This window comes from Falco peregrinus, chromosome 3 (assembly GCF_023634155.1).
Source record: "Falco peregrinus isolate bFalPer1 chromosome 3, bFalPer1.pri, whole genome shotgun sequence".
In the NCBI taxonomy this organism is placed as follows: Eukaryota; Metazoa; Chordata; class Aves; order Falconiformes; family Falconidae; genus Falco; species Falco peregrinus.
In genome coordinates, this window is record NC_073723.1 from 120,573,175 (window position 1) to 120,596,760 (window position 23,586).

The 23,586-nt window shown below is 48.1% G+C and overlaps 1 protein-coding gene across 2 annotated transcripts in view; it reads right to left on the reverse strand.

Moving 5' to 3' along the window:
* Positions 1 to 23,586, reverse strand: part of LUZP1 (leucine zipper protein 1) — a 39,028-nt gene that overhangs the window by 9,691 nt on the left and 5,751 nt on the right. Inside the window, exons 1-2 of one of the 2 annotated variants that reach the window (XM_005235077.3) lie at positions 4,944 to 5,993; positions 1,393 to 4,669 (exon numbers count right to left, since the gene is read on the reverse strand). In XM_005235077.3, coding sequence (XP_005235134.2) covers positions 1,393 to 4,551 — 3,159 coding nt within the window. In that variant the 5' untranslated portion in view covers positions 4,552 to 4,669; positions 4,944 to 5,993. Of the gene's footprint in view, positions 1 to 1,392; positions 4,670 to 4,943; positions 5,994 to 23,586 lie in introns of those variants that run through there. The other variant, XM_055798431.1, reaches the window with a different exon arrangement.

Below are 23,586 nucleotides of genomic sequence, written 5' to 3' on the forward strand. Positions count from 1 at the left end.
CAGTGCAGAGCCACGCTCAGCCCTGACAGGGCTGCTGGGGGAAGACGGGACAGAACTACGTGAGCGCCCAACCTTTAGGGCTCCGTGACTGGCGACATGAGCCCGGATGAAGCGGAGACCTCTTCAGCAGTGAGGCTCAAGGTCGCAGGTGTGAATTCAAGCTCCTGGGATAAAGGGAGGCCCAGTGATGGGTCTCGTGTTTGCCAAGCACATAAGCTGCTGTTATGCAAAAAAAGGACAACCTCAGTCATATCAGTGAGTTCTGCCTGGATTCATCAAGAGGGAAGCACAGACTGTCTGTGCCCTACAAGTGACCCGAGCCCAGGAGCTGATGGATTCAGTGTCCAAATGTAGCTGGAGGGCTAACCTGCGCTCCGTAACACCAGGTGGAGCAAAGCAACGGTGCAAATTATTTTGTCCTTCTCATCGCCAGAGAAGTGGAAGAGAAGTTTGCAAATATGAAACTGCTTTCACACCTTCACCACCTCAACCGTGTCAATGCCTGACGCATTTGGTTATGAATCTGTCCCCTCTGCCACCAGCCCTGCCAGATTACTCAGCTGGGCTCCTCCAGGAGACCAGCGGCTGTGGCAGGAACCAGCGTCTGGTTTGATGGACTGGAGGGGCACTTGGTGCCAGTGAGCGTGCTCCAAACACGCCCAGGCCTGCAGCTCCAGGGGCGAGTAGAGCTCACCAGACCAACTGTCTGCATACGTCAGACCTGCTTGGAGGGAATCCCCTCACTGGAACCAGCCAAAGGAACAGGAAAAAAGCCAAAGGAATAGGAAAAAAGCACGGCCACCCCTGTGGCTCTTGCTTCTTTTCAGGTGGCGTGTTGACACAGACCAAGGAGGGAGCAGCCCTGTGTAACCAGCCACCACTCATCTGTTTAGGAGATGCCTGGGAAGCGCTTCCAGACCAGAGTCTGGTTTTACATGGGGAAACCATGCAGCTCTTGCCAAAAGCAGCTCCGTTTCTACAGCTGCCGTTAGAGCTACAGCTCTGCCTGAGGCACAGCCCTATGAAGACCTGCTCTTTTCCATCATTTTTTCATTACTACTCCAAGTTGACAGCACCAGCATGCAAAGCCACTCTGAAAAGCATACCATGTCCTACATAAGCTGTGACTATGTCTTCTCTGATCTTGGCAAGACCAAGTGCTACTACATAGTTACTCATATGGCATTACAAGACCCAAGCAGATGGATCTCATTTCAAGAAGTCTAAATCGGGTACTTCACAGATGCTCCACTGAGGATAGCAGGAGCTGGGCAAGGGCAGCACTTCAGGAACTAAGCTGTAAGAATTTCAAATCAGGCACCCTACAACTAACAGGCAACTTGAAAAACCTCATCAACTGAAAGATAGGAGCATTTAACATAGGATACTTACAGGTGGTGTGGTCCGGTGCCAAGCAGAAGCCGCTGTAGGATCACTTGCATAGCTCCTGCGTGTTAGCAGTTCAGATGCACTCAAGTTACTTTTGGTCCTCCGAGACCCCAGTTCAGGGGCACTCCAGGAATTTGCCGTGGCACTGGTTTTTGCTGAGGTCTGCTCCAGAAGGTTTGTTCTTGCACCGCTCCCTTCCATTTCTGAGAGGTCCACCGAGGACCTATACATGTTTGTAGTACTGGAAGCTGCACTTTTCTCCACTTTGGTTTGAGAGTCCTCCAGGGAATGTAAGCCTTGTCTTGCTCTCCAGGAACTTCTCACAGTGACATGTTTTGTTTCAGAGGAAGCTACATCTGAAGAGCCATGGCTCTTCCAGCTGATTGTCTCCGAAGGTGGCTCAATATTCCTCTCTGTGAGTTCAGCAGTCTTTATCATAATGCTGCTTCTGGAGACCACTGCTTCTGCTTTACTTCTCGGCGCTGCCTCTCCAATTCTGTCTGCCTCAGATAATTTCAGAGCACTTTTATTAATTGATACCTCAAAGGGTGGGGGGGGATTGTTTGTTATTGGTGAAGGCTCATTTGGAGCAACTCTGATGTTGCTGGTGGTAACATGCCTTTCTTTTGCTGCTATATCTGCATTGGTCCTCGGAGCTGTTGGCTCAGAAGGGAAGATTGTGATGCTGCTTGTCATTTTATTTGCTACCATTTTAAAAACAGACTTCTGTTTTTCTGACTCTGCCTCAGAAACAGTTCCTCCCATGACTGCCTTCATATCCTTTTCAACAATTGCAGGTTTAATGACAGCTTTTGATCTCAGAGCTTCTCTCGGGCTGAACAACCTCCTGGATTTAAATCCTCCAGTGCTGGCATCTGATGGTTTTATACACTTGGTGGAGTCTTCATCATTTAGAATGTTTTTGTCATTTTCAAAAAGTGATGCTCTAAAAACTCCCCTGGAATTGGAGAACTGCTTGGAGCCAACTTTCTTTCTTCTCTCCAAATCTGAGTGAGTGGTTGGCTTTTTGCTTCTTCCTGATTCTTCATCTGAATTAAGTTTTTCCTGATTACTCTGGATGGTTTTGGAGTCCATTTTTAAGCCCGCATTTACATGATCCATTGCTGAAGTTGAAGACTGCTCCATGTCTTCTTTATCAAGGCCTGTGAGGATCTGCAGAATGTCCTCCTGACTCGTGGAGCGATGGGAAACCTTCGCTAGTGTTGAAGTATTTGCACTTTCAAGTGATGTGTCTGCAAATTCTTTTTCCTGGGAGATTATTGCTCTTTTAGCCCTTGCCTCCGAGGGCTGTCTGTGTGATGCAGCAAAAGTGTTCACTGCTTCCGCTTTACAGCCAGCGGAGTCTGAAGCCGACACCTGGGAGGAGAGGTGGTACCTGTACGCCGAAGCTGTGCCGTTGGAAGAGGTGTGATTGCCCCTGGCAAGCACCATGTCCCCCAAGCAGTCACCGACTTCTGCCTGACTTGTTTTCAGCTTCTCAGTCAAAGAAGCCACTGATTCTCCTCTGCTTGACTTTTCATCCCGTGCATCAGCACCTGTTTGGCAGTTGCCACGGAGCACATGAGATGGTTTTTCAGCCTTTGATCTCAGGCCTGTGTCACCAACAGGTTTGGAAGGTGCTTTCCAAGATTTCTGCTCCTGTGCAGCAGGAGGGTATCGGCTGAGAACAGACGGCTGCTCTTTTGATCTCTTCCCCTCATTCTGGGTGACACAGCCTTCCCTCTGACTCGAAGAAAAAGTGGAAACTAAAGATTTCTCTTCCAGTCTTTTTGTGTCTGTCACAGCAGTGTCTGAAAGGGCAGATGCACCAGATGCTTTTCCTGCTTTTCTGCTCATTAAGCTTGGACTGGGCACCTGCTTACCCCCATGGCTGTAGCTGTCATGACTGCCAGAGAGATCTCTGTTCCTTGCTCTTTCTCGGCGCTGCTGTGGTGAGAGCTCCCTTGGCTTGTGCTTGGCAACTGTCAGATCAGCTGTGACACCTCTGTATTTAGGTCTGTCATGTTTTCCCCGGCTCGAAAAGCTTGTATCTTCATTTTCGACCTCTCCATTCTCCAGATCTTTCTGTTTCTTTATTTGCATTTTTATTTCTTCTAGTTGACCTGTTAAGAGTTTATTTTTATTCTGTTCACTCAAGTAACTGTCTTGCAGGTCATTGTTTTTGGCTCTCATTTTTTTAAGTTCCTCTTCTAAAGATTCAAAACGTTTGATCTGCGTTTTAAGTTTCTCAATTTCTTGAGTGAGATCTTTCACTTTGTTGTCTTCCTGATTTTTATTCTTTTGGTTTTCTGATTTATTCCTGGTTTCATTTTCTACATGTTTCAGGTAATCCACACTTCCCTTCCTCCTGGTCTCCTTAGAGGGCAAGGCAGAAGTCAAGTCATCTTCAATTCTCAAATCATTTCTGTCCAGGAGATTATTTGATGACCTTTCTAGCAAGTTGGATGCATTTCTAGTTTGATCTGCCCTATTTAGTTTATTGTTTTGTTCTAGTTTCTGTGTTAGCTCCTGGATTATTTTTTCATTCTGCTTTTCTCTTTCATTAAAATGTTTTCTTTCCGTGATAAAGCTCAGAGCTAAGGATTTCAGTTTTTCTAACTCGCCCGTTAAGCTCTGCTCGGTTTTATCCAGCCTGTCCTCAGATGCTTCCAGTTCTTTCACTTTCACTCGAAGTATTTCCAGTTCTGTAGATATCTTTTTGGTCAAGTTCTTTTCTTCATTGAGGCTGAGACACAGCTGTGTACAGTCGTTCTTGCTCCTGCCAAAGGCCTCCTCCAGCTTCTCCAGATCTGCCATTCTCCTCTGAAGGTGTTCGATTTCTGACTTCAGCTCTCGGGTGAGGCTCTCTTCCTCTTCAAGTTTTTCTTTCATTAACCGGCAAAGCTCTTCAGCCTTCCTAATTTCTTCATCCTTGCCTTCAATCTTCAGCACTCTCTTCCGCAGGGCTTCAATGTCAGCCAGCATACTGGAGTTGCTGCCTTCTGCCTGGATAACTTTGTCCTGGAGGTCAAGCAGCTCATCCTCAGCCTTCTGCAGATTTTTGGTTGCTTCCTCCAGTTCATCAAGGCGGCGACTAAGGCTCTGCAGTTTGAATCGTAGGTGCCGATTTGAGGTTTCTTTGTAACCTGTAAATTCTGCCATGTTTATTTTTTATTCCTTTTAGGTGAAAGCTTTGCTTAGTCTGGGTGAATAGTGAGGTCTTCAACACCTTGTGTATTCCTGCTACGTAACCGTTTCTTTGAACAGAGGCAATCTCACCCTGAAAGAAAAAAATGCTTAAAATCAATATATGAGCTCAGAATATGAATATCCTCACTGTATAAGTTCGACTATAAACGTTTATATAAATAACTTTTTAATTAAACACATTTCTGAGTGCTAAATTAGGAGAAGTGAAACTGTGGAGAGGAGCCACGGTGCATTTACTTTGGTTATACAAGGTTTCCAAAAATAGCCTGTTCCCGACACCTGAGGGAAGGAAGTGCCCTCCTCTGCTGTCCTGCACAGTGTCTGCACGAGCAGCGGACCCTCACCCCACTCCTCAACAGCCGGTACAAGCTGCCCACGTGCAAGCTCTTCAGCCGTGGAGGTTCGTGCACGTGCAGGGCTGGGGTCCCACGTACGTGCCCACGCAGCAAACACCTCTTCTCAGCACACCAGTCTTCTGAAGATGCCTTAGAAATGAAGGTTCAGGAATCATAAGCAAGACCTGGAAACTAGAGAAATGCAATCCCCAGCCATCTGGTGGCCACTTGGGGGGTGGGGGTGGTGGTAAGTGCCCCCACACTGGCTCAGAGACAGGGTGTGAGAGCTGCTGCCAGCGTCTCCCCTGCAGCCCAGGCTGCTCAGCAGAAATCTCCACCTGGGTTGTAGTCACATCCCAAGGACACTGTGCTGGTGCAGCTTCAAGTTTCTCCCTCCTGTTTCAAAAGCTGCCGTTGCCCTTGGCTTGCCACCCACTTGCCCACCCAGACGAGCAGTTGCAAACGCTCAGGCCTCTCCTACTTGCTGCTGCGGACAGTGAGCAGCGGGTATAACGCACCGGTACACTCTGACGCACCAAATGCAGATCTCTTCCCAGCCCAGCTCGGAGGTGGCAGGGCTTTTTTTTTCAGCAGCCCCTCTGTGCTTGGCAGGGAGTAGCAGGGAGAGGGACCTGAGCAGCCACCATGGCTGGTGGCAGAATCTGAAGTCCCTCTTTGGTGCACAGCATTAGAATCGTCCTGTTCTGGGCCTGAGGCGCATCCCCCGCGTGAGCCAGGGCTGCTGCGGGCTTGAGGGGAGGGAGGTGACTGCAGCTCTGGGGCCTGCACCCTCGTTCAAGCTGTCTGCTTTGAAGCAGGACTTGGTCTCCAGCATTTCTGTGGCGCTTTGTGCAGAGGAAACGCTCGGGAGTTTCCCATTGCGCAGTGCCAAGAGGCGAGGAGCAGGATGCGGGGGGAGCTGGCGCTGGTTCGGGGGGCTGCGCGCCCCCATGCCAAGCCTTTGACTGAAGGTGACTCATATCCTGTGGGCAGCGGGCCCGGGGGGCACTGCCGACACTCAGTGCACACCAGGCACTTGTGACCCCTGTGCCGAGGGACACCCTCGCCCTGGGAGGGCTCAGCAGCCCTCCTGGAGTGGCCTCACACACCTCAGGCAGCGGAAGGAACACTGCCAGGGCTCCTGGCGGAACCGCAGCGCCCTGCGCACGGGGCGCCCGTCCCACCCTCGCCACCACCACTGCATCCCCCTCCAGGGCCACCTGCCCATAGGCCATGGCCCTACTGTACAGCTGTTTGCCAGCAGGAACCAGCAGGATCCCCTCAAGAGACGTCACCGGAGCGTCACAGGGAAAGGCCAAAGTGAGCAGCTTCACAGTGCCCAGAGAACAAAGCCCTGTCCTCAGCAGGCCTTGGGGCTCGGAGTTAATGGTTAACCTGGCGCTGGCCGCCAGCTGGGAAGCGGAAGCAACCCAGTCCCCAGGACAGCACAGCAGGGCTGGTGTGCCACGCTGGTCCTCTGACCACAGCTCCAGCAGCCACGCTGGTCCTCTGACCACAGCTCCAGCAGCCACGCTGGTCCTCTGACCACAGCTCCAGCAGCCACGCTGGTCCTCTGACCACAGCTCCAGCAGCCACGCTGGTCCTCTGACCACAGCTCCAGCAGCCACGCTGGTCCTCTGACCACAGCTCCAGCAGCCACGCTGGTCCTCTGACCACAGCTCCAGCAGCCACGCTGGTCCTCTGACCACAGCTCCAGCAGCCACGCTGGTTCTCAGACCACAGCTCCAGCAGCCACGCTGGTCCTCTGACCACAGCTCCAGCAGCCACGCTGGTCCTCTGACCACAGCTCCAGCAGCCACGCTGGTCCTCTGACCACAGCTCCAGCAGCCACGCTGGTTCTCAGACCACAGCTCCAGCAGCCACGCTGGTTCTCAGACCACAGCTCCAGCAGGCTGTTGCTGCAGTGCTGGGGGACAGGGCTGTGTGTGGCCCCGAGCACTGCACCAGCCGGGAGCGGGGTGGCTCTGCTGCCCAAGCAACAGGCTCCTCACCACATGGTGGCTCCGCAAAGGCCTTTTGCTGTCTGCAGCTACCCGGGGTGTAGAGAAGGAGGGAAGAGTGTAGAGAAGACAGATTTAGGCTCTCCTCTGAGGCACACAGTGAAAGAAGGAAAAGATACAAGCTGCAAGAAGAAAAATTCCAAGTAGATAAGAGGGCTTTTTTTTTTTTTTCCCCACCATGAGATCAAGCACTGGCGCAGGGTCCCAGCGAGGCTGTGGGACCCCCATCTTCTACAAGCAAGCGTGTTGAGAAAAAGTCTTCCAGCAGAAGGCCCTTTAACTTCCTGACATAGCCAGAACTAACCACAGTGCTTGGAAACAGAACCTAGATGAGTTACTATTACGAAGTGCACATTTATAAGACTGAGGGGAATCGGGCAATAGAAAATATTATCTTAGATGTTAGATGTAGTGGGTGCTTTAAGTTGGTTGTCCTTTGAGTGAGGGGTTGGACCAGACACCTCCAGGGGTAATTCCAACCAAAATTACTCTGGCTGTTCATGACTTCTCTTCTCCAGTCTGTCACTGATACCAAAACATCAGAGAAACAGTGCAGGATTCAGACACTAGGACTATTATTCTTACGGCTAATTAATATTGTTGTGTGATGCTTAAACAGGACTTGTTAAAAGAATCTGGTAAGGCAATAACTCGCTCAGCTTGTAAAGGTACTGAACAATCTGACGTGGATGTATGGACTTCAGATTTCTCTCTCTTTTTGGAAAGTGACTAGGTCTCATCCGAGCTCTATTTTACATTTTCAGCAAAAAATGGGAAGAAAAGAGGATGATAATTTTCACAAATAGCAAAAAAACCCCATTGCAGTGGCAAATGTAATAAGGAAAGATCACTTAAGCAGAACCAAGTAATAAATTGAGATCAACACTGAAGGGCTGTATCCTGGAAACACTGAAAAGGCTTCAATGGTCACAGCAGAAATCTTACCTACAGAAGCAGCTGATGCACTGCTGCAGCTACGAGGCAGCCCCTCTTGGCTCTATCAGCAGGAAATAGCGAGAAGTAGGACAGTAGAACTGACATTATTTTGCGTGCAGTACCGGCCTGTGTATTTACACAGCCAAGTCTGATGCATCTCACCTTGCTTAAGTCGCAGAAGAGCGAAAGAGAGACACATACAAGTTGCTCTTGAGTCTTCTAGATTCAAAGAGAAAAAGACACTCAAATGTCTTCATCCTTCCTTCCCAGAGAGACAAGACTTTCAGAAGAGGAATCACCCTCTGAGGGATCATACTCTCTGCCCACTGATGACGAAAGGAACCTTGACATGGGCTCAGGCACAGATACCTGGATGGCAGTCGTCTCCCCTGGGAATGATGCCCCTCCAGGGGCCACTCATCAAAAACACAAGCTGAAAGTTTGGGAAAAGCTGAGGAAAGCTTTGGGAAAGCAGTCATGAGTGCTTTTTTACCCTTTAAAACTCTTTAGAAATCCCTGATTTTACCTGAACAAGGGAAATCCTGCATTAAGCCACAAGCCACAGTAACATCCATTAGGATCTGAGTTCTTGAAAAAATACTTTTCTGATAAAACACATAGGTAGCCTGGGGAATCTCAAACCATCTGTTGTTCAAAGCAAGTATCAAGGCAAAAGGTGTGCCTGGTAAATACCTACACGGAGAAAAGATTTTGTCTGGTCTAAAAGGTTCTTTATTATGGCACAACAAGCCAAAACCCAGTTTCACAAGAGAAACATGGCACACAACTGATTCAAAGTAGTAACTTACTAACAAACACTGCAGTGAATTTACCAGGATTCACTATTTAAATGACTCATTCTGATTCTACTTTTCCCCATGGATTTGTCATTGCGTTTTCTGGTCTTCCTCAACAAGTGTGTGTATCTCCTAGCTTTATTTATGTTTATCATTATCAATTGCATCTTCCCTCTGTTTAGTACAGATTGCCTTTCAGGGCTCCTCTGACTCTCTGTGGTTTTGGCCACGGCATCCTGTTAAACAGCTGTGAGAATTCAGTATTCAGGATATTTACTGTAGTACTTTCATAACTCTCAATTACCCTTCACATTCTTAAATATGATTTTTTCTGCACATTCAAGTTTGTTCATCATTATCTAGTTTTATGAAAACATTTCTTTAGCAGCATCATTGGATGTAACTTTCTACTGGGACTGCATCATCTCATATGCTCAAAACACACACAGTCAATTCACAGCTGGACACAGGGGCAAAAACCCTCTAGCTAGAAACATTTGTGCTAGCTGAAACACTTCATGAATTGGGAGTTAACCATCTTTTATTTCAGAACAGCAATTAAATGAGTACTGCTTGAGACCTACACAGATAATCTCTGCCAGCACTCCTTAGGACCATGACTTTGTTCCCCTCCAGACGCACAGAAATATCTTACCCTAATGTAGTGTTCCTTGCTCTGGATTTGGTGGTTGGTGGGAGTCCCACAGGTACCCCCTACTCAGGGTTTCATGATGTCCCCAACACGTTCATGTGGGAATAACTGCTGGCACCCACTCCTTCTCTGCAATGCCAAGATAAAAATGCTGCCAGCTGCCATGCATGCCTGTTGAGTGCTAGAGGACTGCAATCTCTCACGAGCACATTTTGCACTTAATCTTTGGGGTTTTTAATCTTTTTGCTTGTGTTTTTACACTGATAATGCAACATCCCTCACAGTGGTTGCGGGAGCCAGAGCCCCCAGTGACAGCACTGCTGGTCTTCCACAGTACCCATCACCAAAAGGGTAACGTCATATCATACATGTTAAGTTTCAGCCTTACCCAATCCTAAATATGAATGAGAATTATTATTGCTTTGGCCTACAGCCACTTTTTATTCATTTCTTCTTTTGCTCTTGAACCTGTAGGGGGTTCCAGTAGACTCTGGAGAGAAGCATTCATCACAGGCAATAGAAAATCAATAGATTCAAACACAGCTATAATCAGAGATAAGAATAGTAATTTGTGCCGTTGTAGTTGGTGTCCTTGGGGTCCTCGAACTGTCAAATCCACACAGGCTAAGAGTTTTGCATTCCTCAGCTGAAAGGCAGTCTAGTTTCAGGGGAGGAGCAGAGTGGGGCTATTGTCCATGTTCTTATGGATGGGATGTACAGCTGGTACTACTCACTCCCATCTCTCGAAATGCTGGGGTGAGCTTAGATCCTCCCTGTTCTGTTTTCTGCTAAATTTTTACTCAGAATACCTGTGGGAACTGTATTTTTGCACCGAGCACAATGCTGGGAGTGTTTGCACACACCTGGGGAAAGGGAGCCTCAGGCAATGCAGGTCTCCAGAGGATGTATTCAAATTGCATTAGGAGGCTGACAGTCACTTCAGGCATAAGGACAGCTCCGACGTACATCAGCAGAACCTGGGGCAGCAAGGGGGTTCCTCTTAGCCGTCCCAGATGGCCAAGCAGGACGGGGGTGGGTGGGGGATGATTACAATACGCTCTGATTCTAATTCCACCTGAAATATAGGTTAGATGTGTTTGTTGGATTCTGCTCCATGTGCATATACATCTGCAGTTTTAATTAAAGGGTTTCTGGTGTTGTACACGTATGCAAGGGAGTGTGAACATGTCATGCTCAAATGTGGTAACACTGCTGCCGATTCATGCTTGTATCACAGCTCAACGTGGTGACAGCATCAGCAGGATTTTTCTTCCCTGCCCCAGGGTGGAATGGGGCTGGAGGGAGTCCAGCCTGTCATTCTTCATTTGTAAAGCAAAATTTCTCTGCCATTTATACAGAAAAAGGACATGGGTGTCACAAATTGCAGCAGATGAGAATACTGTGGCCAGAGCCTTCAGTCAGTTGAAGACAGAAGGAAGGAAAGTTTTTCTTAATTTGATTTTGCCTTTTATGAGTTCCTTCCAGCACCTGGTTCTTGACCCCACACGATGATACAGTCATGGGAATGGGAGAAAAATACTCCAGGAAAAAAAAAAAAAAAAAAAAAGGTATAAAACAAGATACTCAGACTAAATAAAAGCCAGAGTCCACCATGTGTCATCAACCCCACACACCACCTGCAGGCACCTAACAACCTCCTGGGGCAGCTGAAGGGAGGCAGAGGATGTGTTTGCTTACACAGGGTGGGGAAAGGGGCACCCTCCCTCACCCCATGAACACAAAGGCAAAATGTTAAGTGACTTTAGGGATGTCTGTACTTTGAGGGATGAACTGTCTCAGAAATGTCTGCATCTCGTGGGAGAGGAAATTCTCAAAGTCAGAACAAACTAAACAATCTGGAAGTGGTTTGAACATTGACTAATACAATGTTAGACTAGAGACGTGAAATAATGAGACAGCAGCCAAAAATAACCACAGCAACCACAACATTCAAGGAGACTAAAACAAAGAAACCAAGTAACTTCTACAGCAAGTGTGGGAGACTGCACTAGACTCTGCAGATGCAGAAGAGGATCTGGCATGTCACCAAGTCACACTGACCCTACGCCAACACTCCAATCATCCACCAAACTCCTCAGTGCTGCTCTGCTACTGGCATTATAAAAGGAATTTCTCTACACAGATCTGGCAGGGCCAATGTAAAAGAAGCAGAGCGTAAAGCCACCCCCAGTTGCTCACAGCAAATGCTTTGAGCAGCACTGGGGTTTGAGCAGACATAGTTGCTGTTGCTGTACTGTGCACAGCCCAGATTTTGCTTCTCTCTACAGAGCTGCTACTGCACTCCTCTGGCTCCCCTTTGAAATCACTGTTTGCCTTGCACTGGAAAGACTTGCAAGTAGAGGCTTGCTGAGACTAGGACTGAGCATTCAGCGACTAGGTGCAGCACCTTCCTTCCAGCAATGTACAACGGTGGTAACCCGCACAAGTGCCATACAGAGCCCTGCAGCTGGTGGCATCTTTGCCCTGGGACCCCCATGGCAAGAAGGATGTTACCTGCACTCCGGATCTCTTGATCAGAAATGGATTTTTACTTTCAAAGCCCATCAGCATGCTGCTCCTATCTGCCAGGTACCAAAAAATACCTTGTATGTGCAGCAGACAGGTTACCCATTTTGACAAGCTCTAGATTTGACTTATATTTGAATTCAGCAACTCATCTTTATGTATTGTAGACAAGCAAAAGAGTTGGTGGGACAACTGGGAACCTCATCCCATCATAAACCTCAAGAACTACCTTCCTGCCTTCTTCACAATGTTTCAAGAAAAATGCCCCATTCTGCAGCAGAATCAAAGCTGAGGAAGATTTTTTCTTCTCTAACTCAGTGTCCCATGCTGCTACTTGTACTGTCCTCAGAAACAGATTTTACTGTCACATTTGATTTCACAAACACTATGTGGGCATCTCTCCAGCGAGCCACAAAATAGGCAGCATCCTGCGGATGGCATGGGAAAAGCAGCCCCAGCTCAGTGGTGCCTTTGTAATATTTGCTGAATGTGGAGGTCTTCCACCTCCTTCACCTCTCAGTCCCTCCCTCCCACCTCCACCAAGCTCCGCATGGCAAGGGCTTTAGGGGCCATGGCTGTCACCATCACATAACCTGTGCTAGCATCAAGGTGCTGCCTGGAGCTGAACCACCCACAGGCTGGCTGAAAGCCACAGGATCTAAACTTCAGGAGAATCTCAGACTAACTGAAGTTTCCCAACTATCCTGCCATGAGGCCAGCATTTTGTCTGTTAGTGTTTTCTACTTTGTACCCAGGTGTCATTGGTTTTTATCTGCAATTCTCCAGCATTGCCCCTTTCAAGGAAAGAGGCCTTGGACTCCTCATGGATACTGCAGTATTTATGAAGACATGGGTTCAGTGTTAACAGCAGTATAAAAACCAAACAGAGTATTAGAGGAGGAACGTAAATGAGGAGTCTCTGGTTGGGCTTGCTCTGTTCAATGCTCTGCTTCTGCTTGTATGTGGTATTGTGCTGGGGAACACCTTGCTGCTGGATGCTGTGGAAGCTAAAAGTCCTTGTGGGTTCATAAAGCAGCAACTAGACAAATCTATGGAAGAAAAAACCCTCAAGGTCATACATACAGGGACAGGGACCCACTAGGAGTGGGTTAGTGAGCTAGGAGCTCAACAAGTCTCTGAGCCAAAACTTGGAGGACGGGAGAATCCTCTGGCCTGCACTGTTGCACATTCCCCCTGTTCCTGTCCTCCCTGGCAGTCCATTTCTAGCCATTGCTGGAGGTGGGATACAGAGTAGATAAACCTTCACTCTCATCCAGTAGAGCTCTCATCATCTTCTTGAGCTCTTGTATTGTCCCATCCCAAGCGCCTATGCAGGTCAGACAGAACTAACACTGCACATCTGACCAGTGCCACACTACAAATGGGCTAAGTACCCAAAAGCATAAACCAACACAATTTATTGTCCAGCAACATCTACAGAGCTGGGAAAGGCATCCTTGGTATGATACACCTAATGAGATCAGCTTCAAGTACCCATAACCATCTCTGAATCATCTTGCTCATAAGGCGTGGGCAGCTTTAACCCTCACATTCCTCCTAGCATTATACCAGAGTGCCACATGGGCACTCGTATATCCTAGTTGGCAGGAAAATTACAGGGTGCTGTATGTTTCTCTGCACCCCACGTGATACAGGATACTCCATTCTCCTAACAGAGCGGTGGAAGGACATACGAGCCAGTTCCTTTGCAGGAACGCTCCTTTGATTGCTCTGAGCTTTCCTGGCCAAAAGCCTGGCTCAGCCATTCAGATGTTTCCACACAGGTCCCTACAAACCCTGCAGAAAATGGGGATTGCTCCTAAGGCCCTCCCAAAACAACGAGCTTTGGACCCAGTAGCCAGGAAACTGGTCATTCTTGCGACTTTCTTCCTGAGAGAACTCAATCAATGAAGTTTCTAAGTGCTAAACCGAAAGCTTTTTAGCTCCCTTACGCCTGCCACAAGAACAGCTTGGGGAGTTGCCATAACTACTGAACGCCCTGAACTACTGCAGCTACTGAACCATCTGTTTTCTGCCTTGGACAGAAATGAAAGGACAAGCAGGCAACCAGCCTGTGTGTGGGTGCCTGCCCAGCCTTGGCAGACAAACGCAATTCAGCAGACTCCCAGCAGATCTCAAAAGCTAGGACAGAGCAGTTTGGAAAAAGGAAGCGGAGAGGCCCAAAAGAAGCTACACTTCACACCTGCACCAGTGTCTGGAGGCCAAAACAGCAAGGTGGCTGCAGGACAAAGCCTTGTGGGGACACTAAGCAGCAAACCACCACCTAGTAACTCCCGGTGTACAGTTCAACGGTGCAGAGAACAAAGGGATGCACCTCTCATCCGCACCCACACAGTCCTAGCTATCCCCAGCATTCAACATATAAGTGTGTGCTCCTAGCTTTCTAATGCATGCCCCAATTTTTTTTCTCTAGGACCAGCAGGGCTGCTGCCTTCATGTTTGAAGTGTATTTCAGAACAAAGCAGTAGCTCTGCTAATCATCCTGAAGTGCAGGGCTCCAGGCTGCTGGGGAGCAACTCCAGAAGCCACAGTGGCACATTTGATTCGCCAAAAAAAGGCTGTAGGGCATTATACTGGACCCCAACCCACTGCTACTGGGTTTCCCCAGCAGACCTGACGGTCTTCTGATGCACTGCTGCCCAGCTAGTCCCATGGCCTATTTTCAACATTGCGCTGGACATCCCACTGAAATAAAGCTGCATTTGAAATTGCTCTCTGGCCCTCAGACTATCCGATAATGTTCCAGAAGGAAGCTGGAACTTCCCAGGTTTTTTGAGTTACCCAAAAAGGTACCTGTTGCTAGTATTTGTTCAAGGATTTCCTCAGGTCCTCTTTCTTCTGCTGCCCATTTGTTACAAGGTTTACAAGTAGTCTTTCCTTATGTCCATGCTCTCATTAAAACAGAAGTTTCCTTGCTTCTGTCACAATCTGGATTCCTACACTTTGTTCTGCTTCAGCCATTTAAACAAATACTGGGTCTTGCTCAGGGATGTCCCAAACTGTCCTAACACTGCAGATGCTGGAGCAGTGCGTGCTGGCTGAGTTGGATGTGATACTTTCTCACTCCCAGCTGCACATTCCCTGCTGTTACACACACTCCTATCCCAAGCACTCACACAGGAGTTATCCGGGCTGAAAACTAACCTCATTAAGGTAATAAATAGTAGACAGAATAATGCTTGTCCCAGTACAAAGGAGTACAATGTACGAACAAGGGTGAAAGTGAGCAGCACAGGAGCAAGCACAGGAAGAGGCAGAAAGCGGCACCATTTCTCCATCAGTGAGATTTCCAACAGCCCACAGCTGCCAGGAGCATTTCTTAAGGAAAGCAGTGGCAGAGCTCCTATTAGCTCTCACCTGCACAAGCACTTCAGCAGAAATAGGTTTACCTCCAGGAAGCTTCCTGGATCTGCACTTCAACTTTGACCTGTCACCTTTCTGGAAAAGCTAGTATCCCCATGTGACGCCAGCGATGCAGGCCCTGCCCTCACTGCCACCCCACATCAATGCATTCCTCCACCACATCAGTAAAAGCAGCGGAAGACACTCCGAGCTCAGGGTCACAGAGGCAAAGCCTAACTCTGAAGATCTATGGAAGGACCTTCCAAGTCTCATCAGGGAAATGACAGATGTATGTCAGTGCAGATCAGCATGAAGTTACAGACATGGTAAAAAACATCCTAACTTTACATGTAAAATAACAAGCTTTCAGCTTACCACAACTATTCAGGAAAATAGCAGCTCATTGCCCCACATTGGTCAAAAATCAAGTCTAATGCTATGAGTTATTAGTAAATAAGTACAGTACACAAAAAAGAAAACATTAATTTGCCACTGTATCTACCCCACAGTGCACCAGCATCTCCAAAGCTGTTTGCAGTTCTGGTCCCATCTCAGCCTCTGCTGCCAGCTAGAAAAGCTATGCAACAAAGGTGGTCAAAAGTATGATTTCTGCAGAGGAAATCATCAAAAACCAAGAACTATTTAATAAAATGAAATTACTCAAGAGGAATAAGAGATATCTATAAAATTATTAATAGTTTGGAGAAGAGGGATATGATCAAATGTTCACTGTTTCTGCAGTGACAAACAAGGAAGACACTGCTCCTCATGGCGTGGAGATAAGCTGTTGAACTCTGCCACAGGATGCTGTGGACACTAAAATTTTCATGGGTTTGGGGTGAACAGATAAAATAACAACACAGATGTCTTTTGAGGGTTGGTAAATCCACAGAAACCACATCCAGGTCTGTAAGTGCCTGTGCCACATGGGGCCGGAGGCTGGGAGAGCATGCAGGAACTATGTACCGCAGGTTTTCCCTGTTTCAATTCCCTTCCCTAGGGCCCTGTTCTTGGCCACTGCAAAAACACCAGGCTAGATGCACTTGTGGTCTGATCCAGGACAAACATAACGGCCTTGGGTGGAAAAGTCAAGCCAGCTTACAATCACAAAAAAAGGAAAAGATCTGTCGTGCTAGATCTGCATCAGGAGCTGGGGGAAACAAGGATTATGGTAAACACGGAAACCACAGATAGTGGCTCTTCATTGACCGGTCTCTGCCCCCTGTGGCAGGCCAGGCCAAGCAGCAGCTATGCTTTGCTTTATGACTTCAACCAGGTGTAAAAACCTTGGCTCCCACATTGCACAACAGCGCGGCTTAACAGTAGGGGTAAAGAATGGGTTCATCTCATCCACACATCGGCCTCCGACACACTCCTGGAGGCGGGCAGAGCCACAAGGTAAAGCCAAAGCAAATCCAGCATCCAGCTCTGCTGGTAAATCCTCTGAGCCTGAAGCAGACTCACAAGGTGACACAGGTGACCTGTTCCTGTCATTGGTGTTTTAAACCCTGAGAGGACTGTCCATCTCCTTGGACAGTACTTGTCCCCACAAAATTTAGCCTTCTAAAGCTATGCATTCAATATAAGAGGGTCCAGGCATCCACCACAGATTAAAAAAAGAAAGAAAGTGGGTAGCACTGTCAGAAAACTGTTCAACTAATCCCTGTTTGCTGCCTAAGGCTGGGTGGGTAAATGGCCCCTTGGAGACTGCACTACCATCCTGCTGACCAAAGAGAGCACTTAACATTACACCTGTATCAGTACATGAGCCTTGCTTCAGTCCGCCCTCTGCCCCATGGCCAACTAGTATTGAACAAGCCCCCCGCACTATTAAAACCACTTTGCCCCCAAGTGAGACATCCCGAGCCATCGCCAGGAGATGCCTGGGAACATCCAGGCCAAGCCCTGCCAAGGACCACACAAACATAAAGCAGCATTGGTGATGGCGATCCGTGGCTCAGGACTGTCCTCTAGCACTCCTTAGTACAAATGGGGAAAATCTTTTAGGAACAGCTTAGACAGCCAACTTTTAGCTACATTTCAGCAAAGGCACCCTGTCCTCTCTGCACACCTTGTCCTGCACTTCCTTCCACTCTGCGCACAGGGACTTGTTCTCAGCAGGCATGGCAGGCACCATACAGACCCTCAGACTGATGGCACAGCAGCACAAGGAAATAAAATGTGACCTGAATTAAAAATTATCATTCAGATGTAAATAAATGTCTAAATTTTAATTTTTCATTAATCTTCACTAACAGCCCTTTAACTCAATAACCCTGAGCAGACATCTAGGACTAATTACTCTGATAAAACTCCATATTCAAGCACAGGCCAGTGTTAACTGCTCTCTTGTAGGTCCACTTCATAAATCATCAGCATTGCTATCCACCCACCGAATAGAACAGCCCTGCCGCTAGAAAGAAACATGATTATCAAAATCCCCCAAACCAGTAAAAGTTTTACTCCAAGTCTCTGGGAAGTTGCTCTTGCTGCAGGGATCCTTCTTCAGGGTATGCTGCTGTTTCCCCTGGCTCGTCTTTGAGAAGCTTGCCCTGGCCTGGCTGACATCCGACACAGCCTCCCTGATGCAAATTCAACACTTGCCCTGCTTGATGCAGATGCAGATGAAATTGCTGGCACCATTTTAGGACACTACACTGGGACACATGGACAGCAGTGCTTCTGCAGGTGCGCTCAGAAGCCTGCCCTGCACTGTGCTGGCAGCCAACACACACGGGGCTGAATGAAGGCTGCAATTAGCAGCAATTCAGGCTTGTGGAAAGGCCCCTGAGGAAGGCAGGGAAGGTCAATCAGGTTACAGGTGCCATTGGTGTTGCCTCTGGAGTAAACCAGGGTTTAGACTTGGGCTGTAAACGTCTAGTGGCGCGGCTGTGCCTTTGTGGGAACCTGCCATGTGCTGCGTGCATGCAGGTTGGCAGCGGCAGGGCTGTAGCAGCTCACACACGTGGAGCCCAGCAGCACCACAAACACTGCGTGACTCTGTAGCTTTTGGACAAGCATTTATTAGAGGGGAGAGACTATCAGCTAGCTGGGGAACAGCAAGGGTTAACCCCACTGGCAGGAAAAGCACAGGAAGAACTGGTCAGCCATCTGAAATGACTCTGACATGAAGGCTGGCCGGCTTGGGTTACACCATGCAGCCTGCAGAACAATGCTGTGGCACCACACAGCAGCATCCAGCATCATTGTAGGCTTGAAGCGAACCTTTTGGCACAGGGAGGAGACTGTCTCCTATCTGCTTCTTTTGCAACCCATGAAACCCACACTTTGCTCTAAAACAAGACCTTGGGTGCTCTTACTAAACCCAGGCCCCGGGGTCTCTTCCACAAGTGCTCGGCATGCCCTGCGGGGAGCAGCCAGCTGAGCCAAGCGAGCCCCTCAAAGGCCGGGAGCCAGGCAGGACAGCAGGCAGGACAGCAGGCAGGCAAGACGAGGCATGATGCCGCAGCAGGAAGCCCTGCCATCAGTTGCGCAGGAGCAGCGGACACCCCACCCACCGCACGCACTGACTCACAAGCAACGCAGCCAAAGCCTGTGTGGTTTCTCCCCAAAGTCATTTGAACCAGGTGGACTGCAGGTACAGCATTTCACAGCAGCGTGTGCGGGGAAATGAAGGCTGGCTGGCTAACTACACTGCGAGTAATCTCCAGATCCTTCACGGCCTCCCAACACAAAGTCCCAGGAACCCTGTCCCCTGGCTATACCACAAATATTGTGATCTTGGACAGGCATTTTTGTTCCCTGCAAGCTCCCACCCTGCAGCTTCAGAATATACCTTTTTGCTCACTGGCAAGCGCAAAGTGAAATGAAAGGAGGTATTCAGGAGCTTATGTCCCTCTCTTAAATGTGAGTCTCTTAAATCTTCAATGAAGACAGTTGGGTGGATTGGAAACTCTAACAGGATTCTTTTGTGTTCAATTTATTGCTGAATACCCTCAGGTAACAAAAAAGTAAATAAAATAACATTCACAAACAGATCACAGCCTGGATCTTTTAAGGGACACGCTGCCTTTGTGTCAGCATGCCTGTAGCTGTGGGGACTTCAACACATTAAGCTCAAAATTAATGCTCCATGGACAATGGGGAGGCTCTAAGACAAGCTGCAAGGATGGTATTACAACACCGTAGTTATGCCATTGAAAACAGCCTACTCAAAACCCTTGATGAATTTATGGACAGAGCATTTTCACCTGCAGACTGAGAGTCTTAAAAGCACAACGGGCATTTCACACATGGGACATACAGTGTTGCACCAGAAGCTGGGCAAACGGGCCAAAAAGGTGAGCACAACTCACTGCACTGGCAGGCAGAGACCAGCCACATACACTGCACTGCAGAACCTGCTTTGGGCAAAGAGCCCTGAAACAAGACTTGATACTCTCCACGAGTTAGAGGTCTGAGGTTGGGTGACTGGCCAGGGGATTCAGCAGCCACTGTTGGGATTCTCCTTTATGCAGAAAGAGATGGCAGAGGGATACCTGGCTTCTGCTCCCTCTTCCCAAAAACGAGCCGGAGTTATTCCCCATTCACTTGCATAAAGTGACTCCTTTGACAAGGGTGGGCACTGCCACAGCAGCAGAATAGCCGTAACTTCCCAGGGAGGAGATCACCCTGAGCATTCAGCTGCCTCCTTCAGCACACAGCTAAGAAGCTGTTTGGTGTCAGAAGCATGGGACAGGACTTCCAGCAGGAAGGTGCTGAGCCGTAGTTTTCCCATAGACAGGGTTGAATATATCACCAACCTCAAAATTCATCCAGCTCCTACCAGCCTCTTGTCCATAGGGCAAGAAAGTGTTAAAGATGCCAACCAGCTCATTACTATCATGGCAGAACTTTGTTCCAAATTCTCAGTGTCATGATGCTAGAAAACCAGCAGTCTTGAAATATCCTATATTAACAAGAAAGAGGCAATTCTACTGGGCAGCCTGCATTTGCTTTTAAGTCCACTGGTACCTAATGGACAGCAGGTACTCTGGACAGAAGAAAGACAAATTCTATTGCTCTTGAAGCACACTCATTCCTGCAAGCATTACACAAGATGCTAATGAGGAAATCTGCAGGCTTAATGCTAAGTGTTAATTCATCTGAATCCCATCCTAAGTGAAGATCAGAGCCAAGAGGACATACGCTTTTCTTACAGCACGTTTAAGAAGTGGAGAGTGAAAAACCGAGCATAAGCCACAAATGGAAGCAGAGGGTCTCCCTCCAGCACTTTTCCAGGGCATGGGTGGCTAACCTCACTCCCTCGCACTGTTATTTATGTGTCCTTTTTCCCCTTGTACTCCCTGGACTGAAGGAAGGAAGGATGTTTCACAGGAAGGACTGGCTTGGCTGTACTGAGATAGGACACACCACTTCCCCCACCGTACTCTTTCTTTCTACAGAGACGAGGAGGAGTGGGAAATTCACATTTTCTGTCTCATCTTGGTTGCCAGTAAGGGGATGAAGTTAACCCCAAGTGTCACAGCCTGGTCCAGCTCCTGCTGCAAGCAGGGTTAGTGTCAAAAGCTGGAGCAGGTTTCTCAGGACTGCATCGTCGTGAAAATCTCCAAGGCTGAAGATGCCACAATTCCTGGTGCCCTGTTCCCATGACAAATCAATTGCATGATGAAAATTATTTTCCTTTACATCCAGTCAGCATTTATCATGTTGCAACTTCCTGCCCCTGGGTTGGGCCAATCTCCAGCATCAGTACAGACTAGGGGATGGATGGTTTGAGAGAAGCCCTGCAGAGGACGACTTGGGGGTACTAGTGGATGAAAAATTGGGTATGAGCCAGCAGCGTGTGCTTGCAGCCCAGAAAGCCAACCATATCTTGGACTGCATCAAAACCAGTGTGGCCAGCAGGTGGAGGGAGGTGACTGCCCTCCTCTGTTCTGCTATGGTGAGATCCTACCTGGAGTACTGCATCCAGCCCTGGAGACCCCAGACTTGTCCACAGGAGGCCATAAAAATGATCCAAGGGCTGGAACACCTGGTAATGAAAGGCAGTAAGAGGTGGGGGTTGTTCAGTCTGGCGAGACCTTAATTGTTGCCTTTCAATATATAAAGGGGATTTATAAGACAGACAAATGGCCTGTAGTGACAGGACAAGGGCAATGATTTCAAACTGAAAGAGCGTAGATTTGATTGCACATAAGGAACATATCTTTTATGATGAGGGGGGTGAGACACAGAAACAAGTTGCTCAGAGAAGTTGTAGGTGCCTCATCATTGGAAGTGTTCAAGGTCAGGTTGGATAGGGCTTTGAGCAATGTGATCTAGTGAAAGATCCACCTGATTTTCATGACACTGCATACACCACCAGTACTGAGCAGAACAACCTTGACCTGTCCACTGTGCTGTTACTCACGCAGCCCCATGTGCAGTCACTGCCATGATGTTTTGCTGACCTTGTCCAGCTTGTTGCTGCCAGACCTGCTTTTGCAGAGGAGAGGTGCTCTGCATGCCCCACCAGTTCACATGCAGCACAGCTGGGCTCCAAGGCAAGGGCTGGCCTGAGCACTCTCAGCCACATGCTACAGCAGTCACAGCACTCACTGGAGGCACACAGGGAAGAGAACGCTAAAAAAAGAAGGGTGGGTTTGTATGTGTGTGTGTGTGCACATGTGCATGTGCACCATGGAAAGAGAGCCCTGCTCTGCAAATCAGCTCAAAATGTAGGCAGCAGAGGAAAAAGTGAATGGAGATGATCTGTGGGTAAGGGCTTGGGAGCATATTTCTGTTGTAAGGCAGAGAAAGAAAGCCAGAGCATGGGGCTTGCCACTACTACTGCTGGGGGAAATTGCAGGAAGGTGACCCAGGCTCAAGGAATGCCACATGGCAATCGAGGCGCCACACGGCAATCAAGGCAGTCAACAGGGCACAACTTTTTCTGCACTCAGCAGTTGCTGTTTTACTCTGCCTGAGCCTAAAGCCAGCTTCACATCTATAGCTATTTAACACCCAGCTACGAGGAGCCCGTTTGCCCTCTATGCTCTGTGGAGACTAAGCACCCAAAGAGCTCCCCGTCTTCCAATCACTGCAGGAAAAAAGTCCCCTGCTTCCACAGCAGACTGTAGCATTGCTCCTGCATTTACCTTCAAACACGCAGCTTCATAGTTTTTCCCAAACATTGATGACAGTTGCTTTCTTCCCCTTTACAGTCCCCCTGTGACAGTTCGTTTCAGACAAAAAGCAATGCCCTATTCCAAACTACGCTTCTGGTTGCTATGCTTTGCCCAATGCAAAAAGCTACCTGGAGACAACATCCAGAGAATTTTAAAGCAAGCAGTTTATAACATACTAAAGCCAAATCTCATATAGAAACACTAACACCCACATATTACACAGGATACCTCTACACTGAAACATTAATCACACTCAACAACACTAAAAATATCGCCACTAAAAAACCCCAACCCCAAACAGTAGCTATGCAGAACGGTATACAAAGGAGTGAGAAGCTTCATTAGGATTTCTTGACTGCTCCAAGTTCAAACTCTCACCACAGTGCAGTACTAGCAGCTATTTATTATCACATAGGAATTATTTATTGTTCTCCAGTAAAAAGACACATTTCCAAATGATTCACACTACCTGGGGAATTAATGTTTTTGCATCTTTGTTCCAGATCCCAGGCCAGGAATCTCCTTTCTATTCTGGTAAATTCCACTAAGATATCACATGTAACAACAAGTTCTTAAAGCAGTTTCATCACATTTTCCCTTTAAGGTAACCCACTGCACTCCCACGTGAGGCACAAGCACCTCAAAGGCACAAGCAGCTGAAAGTGCTGCAGTGGAATCAGATGATCAGCACAAGCCTGGAGCCTCTGCAGCCTCCTTTCACCTTTGGAAACGTATCTTGTGTGTTTTCAAACCAGCCCAACAGGGAAGCCACAAGCCAGTGCTGTAGCTTAAAACCCAGATAATGCATATGAAAGCAATCTATATAAAAGCAATTTTAAGAATGAATGTGAAAAAATTGTCAGATTCTGCTGCAACACGTAAGGAGGATGCAGCACTGCAGCAAAATCTGTCATTCCCAGCTGTACGATGCTGTGCTGCATGCAGCACAGGGTGGCAGAGCTGATGACACCAGGAAGCAGAGAGCTACACTGCCAGAAGCCCACACTGCACAGCCCTGAGCTTTTTCTACCTTTCTGCAAGCACCTGGATTGCATGCAGCAACAGAGGAAAACACGAAAAGTAAACATTCAAGGTAAAGAGAAACATGCCTGAGCTAATTAAAAAGTTGCTTGAGCTTATGTTCATTGTGATCAGTCGTGTAGAAAGGCACATTTTCAGCTCAGGATGAAGCTACCACTTTAGAGGTCAATTAGAACACTGCAACAC